The following is an 8,760-nucleotide window of genomic DNA, read 5'->3' as shown; positions in this document are numbered from 1 at the left end:
AGAGAGCTCTTTCTTGTCCTCAAGTCCCCTGCCTGAACCCACAAGGAGATAAAACTCCTTAAGATGCTTCAAAAGGACCCTTATTACCTGATACCAGATGGTTCTTTAGACCCTTGCCCACCTCCTGTCACATATTACACATGTATACATGTCACATATTACACATGTGTACAGGACTGGAGCTCTCTACAGGTCTCCTAGTATCCTATTAGCCTTATTTTTCACACCCTGAGTGTGCCCATCCCTCAGTCAGCACCCCACCACTCTGCTCCCTGTATGTACTTTGACAGTGCAGATTCATTCACTGCCATGTTCTCCATCTTGTACTGTAATTTACTTTCTTGGGGTGCTTTTTCCTATCAGGTGGCAAGCTGCTGAGTGAGAAAACTGAGAAGTTCATCTCTGGGGTCCTGGGTTGAGCTCTTAGAAGGCATTCAGTTTGTAGGGTGAGTGGATAGATGATGGATGGGTGAAGGACTCTTTACAAGAATAGGAGAGCCTTCGGATAAGATGATTAAAATGTCTGTGTACCAGAGAAGAAGTCAGGTGGCTTCCTCATCAAGGCCCAAATCTTTGTCGAAAGGATGAAGCTGTGGCCTCTGCCAGGCAAGTTGTCTAAGCCAAGAACAGGGAACTTGGGCATGACAAAGTGACCTGCTTTTTGACTCATTTCCCGTTTCTTTCTGGATAAAAAGGTCCTTGGGGAGACAGACATTGAGAAGTTCCTATGCCAGAAGCGGAGATGAAGGAGAAGGAGGCTCCCGAAGCGCACTTCACAGTGGACAAACAAAACATCTCTCTCTGGCCTCAAGGCAAGTGCCAGCTACTGCTCCATGTCCACTTGGTGCTTCTGCCAATAACTGCTCTCCACTGATCCTTAACAGACCTCTCTGTCCCCTTCCAGAGCCTCCTCCCAAGCAAGATCTGTCTCCAGTTCTAAGGAAACCTCTCTGTATCTGCATGGCCTTCACCTGCCTGGCATTGGTGCTGGTTGCCTCCATTGTGCTTCAGGCTGTTTTCTGTAAGTCATCTGGTCCCTGGGGATCCAAACCTTTTTGCTAAAGTCCTTGGTGTCCCAGGTCTGTGACATTTCAGGAGCTTTCCTGATGTTTCTAGAAGCTGGCCTGTTCTCCCTTCTGTCCCGGGTTCTAGGAGGATCTTATAACTGGCATTAGAAAATATCTGTTCTCAGGGTACTCTTCTGTCTTCAGGAAGTAATCACTAAGCTTGTTATCTCTGCCTTTGACTCTCTTAGACCCCTGTCACTCACAGCTCCCAGATCATTGGATTCAAAGCCTTTGTCGCTATCTCCCAACAAGATGCTTGATGTCTCCTGATCTCACTAGGTACTGACTAGGTACTGACTAGGTACTAGTTCTGCACTGAGCCAAGCCAGCAAACCTCCCAGTCTCTGCACTCCTTTGTCCAGGCAAAGAGTATGTTCATACTTGGAGCCTTCTTATTCCTCTTCTAGAAGCTTCTTGGCCTCTGCTATAGTCATACCTTTCTTCCTTCTGCTCTAGAGAGCACAGGGAAAAATGTCTTCTCTTTTCATGATCTCCATGCGTGCTCTCAGGTTCTCAGCCCCACCCTTCCCAGACATCACTGACCTAGATCTTATCCTAGACCACTAGTTTGGTTTCTTCTCTTATCTCCCACCTCTCTCTTTTTCTTTGAGACAGGGTCTCACTATGTGGCCTTGCCTGGCTTGGAACCCAGTATGTCAGGCTTGCTTGGAACTCACTGAGATCCACTCGCCTCTGCCTCCTGAGTGCTGGGAGTAAAGGTGTGTCCACCAGGCCCTTCTAGCACTTCCTTTCTCATAGGACTCTCTTAAAAATATCATTTTATTTTATATATGCATGTGAGTGTTTTGCTTGCCCGTTTGTGCACCACAAGCCCTGGTGCTCTAAGAGTGAAGAGCGCATTGGACTTCCCTAGAACTGAAGTTATAGTCAAGAGTTATAGTCAAGAGCTGTCATATATGCTGGGAAGTAAACCAAGGTATTCTGCAAGGATAAGTGTTCTTCCTGCTGAGTCATCTTCCATCCCATAGGACTCCTTTGACAGTTATTGGTTAGTTTTGGCTCCTGTGCCTATGATCTTAGTAGAGTATGAAAGATAGGGCCAAGGAAGGGCAGAAAGAGCTTCATGCCCCTCCCGTATGCTCTGGAGTCTACATGTATATGGCCCCACTCATGGCCATAAAGCAGGGTGTGGGCAGACAAGGGAGGGTTACCTAGCTGGTGGTGGGGTCTTTGACAGGAGATGGCTGGAGACTAACTCATAGACTGAGAGGGGACTCAGAAATGGAGTGATGAGGCGGTGACTAAGGGAACCCCCTTTACCAAGTTCGCCCAGACCACACTAAGGGATTTCAGGTTTGGGATCTCCCTCTGCTTCTTCATGAGGACTCTTGGTCTCCTCACTGCCCGTGGCAGCCAGCATTCATGATGTGTGGCAGCACCTAACGCACACTTGCTGTGTATTAATGAATGGATGGAGAGTAGGTGGCAGTTCCTTGGACTGACTTGGTCCTTTATGAAGTGTGATCCTGCAGCTTCTCCTTTCCTTTGGACAACACTCCACCTCCATGGCTCAGGAACCCCTCAGCTGACCCCTTGACTGTCTCAAATCTAGATCCCAGGTTGATGGGCAAAATAGTGGCTGTGAAGAGTGATGCACAGATGTTGAAAGGTCGTGTGGACAACATCAGCACTCTGGGCTCTGATCTTAAGAATGAAAGAGGTCGTGTGGATGATGCTGAGGTTCAGATGCAGATAGTGAACACCAGCCTCAACAGGGTGCGTTCTCAGATCCTGTCTTTGGAAACCAGCATGAAGCTAACCCATGATCAGATCCAGCTATTAACAATGAGCTGGGGAGAGATTGACAGTCTCAATGCCAAAATCCCAGAACTGCAAAGAGATCTGGATAAAGCCAGCGCCTTGAACACAAAGGTCCGAGGACTACAGAACAGCTTGGAGAATGTCAACAAGCTGCTCAAAGAACAGAGTAAGTAAATGAGATCATCCTGCAGGCTGACCAGTGGCCGCAAGCCCCTACCTGTCTTGAGCAGTAGTTTGGGTCTCTATACTAAGGTGCAGAATGTAGAAGCACTGGGAGTCTAGTCTGTCCTGGCATTCTGTATTGCCTGGAAAACAGCCACATATTTGGTTTTGAGTGAGTAAGTTTATTAAATAGGTAGTGAGCTAAAAATAAAAGAATAAACAACAAGTGATGGATGGATAAATGATTGATAGACACAGAGAGACAGATAGATAGGTGATAGTTTGATACAGCAAAATGTCAAATTGGGCATTAAAACCTCCAGCAGAAACCAACTGAGGAAGGCCCACTGAGGCCTTCTGATGGATTTTCTGACAGAGAGTCCCCGAGAAGCAGAGGGTCCCTTAGGGCAAGGCTTTCAAAGGACAGACAGCAAGTGTGATGACTGGAGGGCAATGTCATCAAATCGGGAGCTTACAAACATCCAGCAGAGACTGACTGGGGAAGATGAGGCAGCCCGCTGGAGTTCAGGTGGAGCTTTCTCTCCATGGCTGGACTGTTCTGTCCTCTTCCCTCCTTGTCACAGAGCCAGGGGCCAGCCTGTCTCCAGACAAAGTGGGCAGAGTCTCACTGGGCTCACATAGAGACAGCTTACTAATATAGCATATGTTACACTTGGCCTGTACCTTGCTGTTTCCCATGATGCTCATTACTGTGTGTGAACCAGGGCCCAGGGTGATGGTTCCATATTCCTGTCATATTTCCCTTCCCTGCCACTGTCCCTGTCTAGTCTCAGAGGCTCCATCCACAAGTCTCAGACTTTTAGGGTCCTGGTGGAAGGGTCCCAATCCCTGACACTGGGAACTCAAGGACCCTAGAGCCTGGACTCATTCACTGTTGTCCCCAGGATCCCATTGAACACCCCATCCCATCAGGACAAAGCAGAACCCAGAGCACCGCACTTACCTCGGCCCCTGTTTTCCAGGTGACATTCTAGAGATGGTGGCTCGAGGCTGGAAGTATTTCTCGGGGAACTTCTATTACTTTTCGCGCACCCAAAAGACCTGGTACAGTGCAGAGCAGTTCTGTATTTCCAAGAAAGCTCACCTGACTTCAGTGTCCTCAGAATCAGAACACGTGAGTACAGCATCTAGTTCTGTGAAGGGGTACGTCAGCGAGGCTGGGCAGGCGTTTGCTGCACTAACAAAAAAATCCTTAACGGTGCATAACCTAATGTGTGTTTGGGGGGTGTGCGAATGTATGTGTGTGGTTCCAGTGCATATATGGTGGCCACGGGAAGATATCAAACGTCTGTTCTATCAGTCTGTTACATTCCCGTGTTTCCCAAGTACTGCCTAATGGGCTAGCAAGATCCAGCGATCTTCTGACTCTGCTGGGGTTATATGGTTGCTGGGATTGGAAGTAAGATCCTCGTTCTCATGCAGCAAGTACTCGTGCCCACTTGGTCATTTCCTTAGCATCCCCCTACCCCTCAGAGTTTATTTCTCATGTATACTATATATCTTGTAAGGGATAACAGAAGTCTTCTCAATATGGATATCAAGGGCCTAAGCCAAAGGAGGCTTAGTTGTGTGTTATTTCAACACACATCCAAAGTTGCTGAAGCAAGGGGACACAACAAGCTTCGCTGGCTTTTAAAGCTCCTGCTTTAATGTAATTTCTGCTCACACGTCTCTAGGGAGAGCCAATCACATAATCGGCTAGCTTCAAAGAGGGCCAGGAGGGGGCACTCATTCCACACGGCAGACAATAGAAATCCTTGGGACTAAGATGCGCCAGGTTGTAACACACCTCCTTCCTGGTGATGCAGACTGTAGACCAGGCTTACTGATCCAAGAGACAGAAGTGAAGCAGATAAAGGGTCTGTTCTGGCTGAGTGTCACAGTCTGCATCAAACTTATCCTGGAGCCTTAGGGAAATTTCCCAGGCCTCCCTTTACTTGGATTGATGAAATAGTGCCTGCCCACCTGGGAGGATAATGGAGGGCTTCTAGTGTCCGGTACAATTAAGGGCTCTTGCAATTTAGGTACTACATTCAGGCAATTCCCTTGATATCCTTCGTCTGCAGCTCAGTTGAATCTTCTGCTTTTTTTCAACACAGGGACTCAGTATATAACTCAGGATGGCCTTGAACTTTTGATCCCTTGACCTCAGACTCCAAAGTGCAGGGATTGCAGGCATCTGCTGCTGTGCCTGGCAGGCTCAGTCTCCCATGTCCTCTAGCCCCTCACTAGAAAGCACAAGTTCCAAGTGTGTTAGCTGATGAACTGAGAGCAACCAGGAACTGGAAGCGGGCTCTGGGTCCAGGAAGGGCACTGAGAGAAGATGCTGCACCAGTGAATCTCAGCTCTCATGGGGGGTCATTAGATTCAGGGGTGCCACTGTGCACAAATGAAGAGTACCCAACAGGTAGATACCCAGAGGGGTGGTGGGGACTGGGCCTCTGCTCACTTACTCTGTGCTCCCCACAGGAGTTTCTCTACAAGGCAGTAGATGAAATTCCACACTGGATTGGACTTACCAGAGCAGGGAGTGAAGGGGACTGGTACTGGGTGGACCAGACGTCATTCAACAAGGAGCAAAGTAAGAGGTGAGTGAGTCTGAGGTGCCCTCCTTCCCAGCCCAGCTTGCTCCATGGTGAGTCCCCATGAACACAGGGCCCTGCTTTGTCTTTATCCTCACACAGTGGCACTGCTGGAATGGAGTGGAGCTAACTGTTTCTGCTCATTGGTACCTGGAGCCAGTCAGGGACCTCCGTGTCTTATGCAGCTTGACAGCAAGCCTTTCTGCCTAGCTGGGGTGAGGATCTGACCTAAGTCCAGGCCTATTCAGAATGGATTCATGAGAGCCTTGAGAGATGCAGGCTAGGGGCACAGCAGGGAGCTTGGAGTTTAAAGATTACTTCAACTCTTAGGTCTTCTTAAGTTCGGGAGCAAAACCTTGCAGTGTTGTCAGCCAGGATAAAAAAACGGGGTTAAAATAACTCATCTAAAATTTCATTTATTTATTTTATTGTGTGTACATGATGGATGCTTCACATGTGTGTAAAGGTCAGAGGACAACTTGTCCAGGTCTGTTCTTCCCTACTATGTGTATTCCAGGGATCAGGACTCAGGTTATCAGCTTTGCATGCAGGTACTCTGACCCACTGAGCCATCTTGCTGGCCTCTAAAATAACTGATTTTAGAGACAGTATCTCAAGCATCTCGGGCTGGCTTGAAAAGTTGCTTTGTAGCTTAGGTTGACCTTGAACTTCTGATACTCCTGCCTCTACCTCCTGAGTGCTTGGATAAAGGCATGTGCCATCGTCTATTTGGCACTATGGATAGGATTCAGGGCTTCCTTCATCCTACAGAAGCATTCCACCAGGTGCACCTGCTCTCTTTTATCTCTTGATAGGTTCTGGATTCCAGGTGAACCGAACAACATAGCGAACAATGAGCACTGTGCCAATATCAGGGTGTCTGCCCAGAAGTGCTGGAACGATAGTACCTGTGACAATACATTTCTTTTCATCTGCAAGAGGCCCTACATCCAAACAATCGAATGACAGATCTGGCCTGAGCTCAGCATCTGTGGGGCAACAGTGACCTGGCTGAAGAGATGTCTCTTTCCCTGAGGCTCCAAGATTGCTCTGTATTTTATGTTTTTCTTGCTTGAAAATTGTTCCAAACACACTCTGGAGTCCTTCTGTCTTGACTGGCAATTCTCTGCTCCCGGAGGCCTTGGAGGAGCTTGGGTTAGATGGGCGAGGACCTGGAGAGGGTGTAGCAGTCCTTGCTGCCCAGGTGAGGCAGGTCAGCACCCCAAACATTTTGTTTAGATTTTCCTGATCCTTCTCAGAAGCCTTGGGTGATCATATAAAGGCCACATTCAAATATGACATGCCCAAATTTAACCATGATACAATTTATACAACACACCTTGTGGTGCTCTCAAAATATGTAAATATGTTGTTTTTATGTGCCTATTGCAAATAAATGTAAAGACTTACTATTTCTTGGTCTGTGTGTATGTGGTGTGTGTGTGTGTGTGTGTGTGTGTGTGTGTGTGTGTGTGTGTGTGTGTCTGCAGGGTCCAGAAGAGGGGGTCCAATCCCCTAGAGGTGGAGCTACATAAATTTATGAGCTTAACTGCTGAGCCATCTCTTCAGTTCTGTAGATTTAAATTATAAGGCAAAAGAACAAAGTATACAAAAGTAAATAGGAAGGCTGGAGGTGTGGCTCACTGGGTAAAGTGCTTACCTGGCATTGGTGACCCTGAGACTAATACATAGGACCAGGTATGTTAGTGCATAGCTGTGATCCCAGCACTGAGGAGGTGGAGGCAGAAGAATCACCAAGTTTATCCTCAGCTCCATAGTGAGTTTGAGACCAGCCTGGTATATAAAATCCTGTCTTGAGAGAGGAGGCAGTTTGCTTCAGGATAACCAAGCAATTTTTTTCCATGTTGCTATGAGGTTCTCTCTAGCTGAGGCCACAGTTCCCAGATGTGTGTTTAGGAGCACCGAGGGCACTCTGGCTGAATTCCAGGGGAACAGCAGCTCCTGGCAACGCTGTCCTTGCCATGTTCTGTCACCTCTTGATCCACTTTCTCTGAAGCCTGAATCCCCATTTCCTTGAGTGAGCTAATCCAGTACAGTTCAGGGCTTCCAGGTCTTCTGTTTAGTTTGAGCTGACTGGCTCAGCTCCCCTCCCTCCTGCCACCAGGCCTTCACATGCCCAGGCCACCACAGTCATCTTGGCCTCCTCTGGCTCCTCTTCATTGTGCTCCCCTCTTGCTATGACAGCATTGTCTACTTTAAACACCCGTTGGCTCAAAGCATCCCTTGGGGTGCTTGTTTTCATTCCCAGTGACCACTGTGAACAGCAAAGAACATGCAGTCTTGGAGTATACACAGATAGAGGGTAAAAAAGAAGAATAAGGGCAGTTTGTCTCTGGAGAAGCCACCAGCCACCGGCAGGGCAGCTTGTATTCAGTTTTTATGTGTGTGAAATAAGGTGAGGCTTGATAAGTTTCTTCAAGGGGCTCCTGGGTAGCAAGACTTCTGCCTGCTAGCCTTCCTCCCAAGGGATCCTTCTGTCCGCTAGCCTTCCTCCCAAGGGATCCTTCTGTCCGCTAGCCTTCCTCCCAAGGGGTCCTTCTGTCTGCTAGCCTTCCTCCCAAGGGACCCTTCTGTCCACTAGCCTTCCTCCCAAGGGACCCTTCTGTCCGCTAGCCTTCCTCCCAAGGGATCCTTCTGTCCGCTAGCCTTCCTCCCAAGGGATCTGTCCTGAGGTTCCCCTCCCTTTTTTTTTTAAAATAAAGACTGGGTGTCTAGATATAATATAAGCCAGAATCTAAGCCAGAGACAAAGGCCTGAAAATAGAGGCCACCAAATGGAGCATCAGAGAGAATGCAGGAAGCATGAACTGACCTCCACTGAGGATTCTCAGCAGAGAGAGAAAGAGTCCCTTTGAGAGCCATCACCAGGGTCCTGCTGAGTGAGAAGAGGAAGCACAGAGGGTACAAGACTTTTTCTCCCCCATGTGGTCTTTATATTTCATCCTGGAACTAACTATATAGATCAGGCTGGCCTTGAACCTACAGAGTCTCCGCTTCTGCCTCTCGAATGCTGGTATTAAAAATATGTGCCACCACACCAGGTTATAGGTTTGTGTTTGGGGCCCGGGCATCCTTCAGAATCCCAAAGATTGAGGGTACCAGTAGATCCACCTACTGAAAGACTCC

The 8,760-nt window shown here is 48.1% G+C and overlaps 1 protein-coding gene across 1 annotated transcript; it reads left to right on the top strand.

The window, feature by feature from the left end:
• The first annotated feature begins 669 nt into the window (after positions 1-669).
• On the top strand, positions 670-7,026 carry Cd207 (CD207 molecule). The gene is made up of 6 exons (XM_021191626.1): positions 670-812; positions 905-1,021; positions 2,641-3,015; positions 3,995-4,146; positions 5,502-5,620; positions 6,430-7,026. The coding sequence occupies exons 1-6, from the start codon at positions 728-730 to the stop codon at positions 6,578-6,580; spliced, it is 999 nt and encodes a 332-aa protein (XP_021047285.1). The 5' UTR covers positions 670-727; the 3' UTR covers positions 6,581-7,026.
• Positions 7,027-8,760: the final 1,734 nt, after the last annotated feature.

The sequence above is a fragment of the Mus pahari genome, chromosome 2 (genome assembly GCF_900095145.1).
Source record: "Mus pahari chromosome 2, PAHARI_EIJ_v1.1, whole genome shotgun sequence".
Classification (NCBI taxonomy): Eukaryota; Metazoa; Chordata; class Mammalia; order Rodentia; family Muridae; genus Mus; species Mus pahari.
This window is presented reverse-complemented; position numbering and strand designations above follow the sequence as displayed.

What these genes read in the sequence shown, in the direction of transcription:
- Cd207 (XM_021191626.1), top strand. Translation starts at nt 728, where the DNA reads ATGCCAGAAGCGGAGATGAAGGAGAAGGAGGCTCCCGAAGCGCACTTC. An exon ending in CAAGCTGCTCAAAGAACAGA is followed by an intron (nt 3,016 to 3,994) that starts GTAAGTAAATGA and finishes CCTGTTTTCCAG; the next exon opens with GTGACATTCTAGAGATGGTG. An exon ending in TGTCCTCAGAATCAGAACAC is followed by an intron (nt 4,147 to 5,501) that starts GTGAGTACAGCA and finishes TGCTCCCCACAG; the next exon opens with GAGTTTCTCTACAAGGCAGT.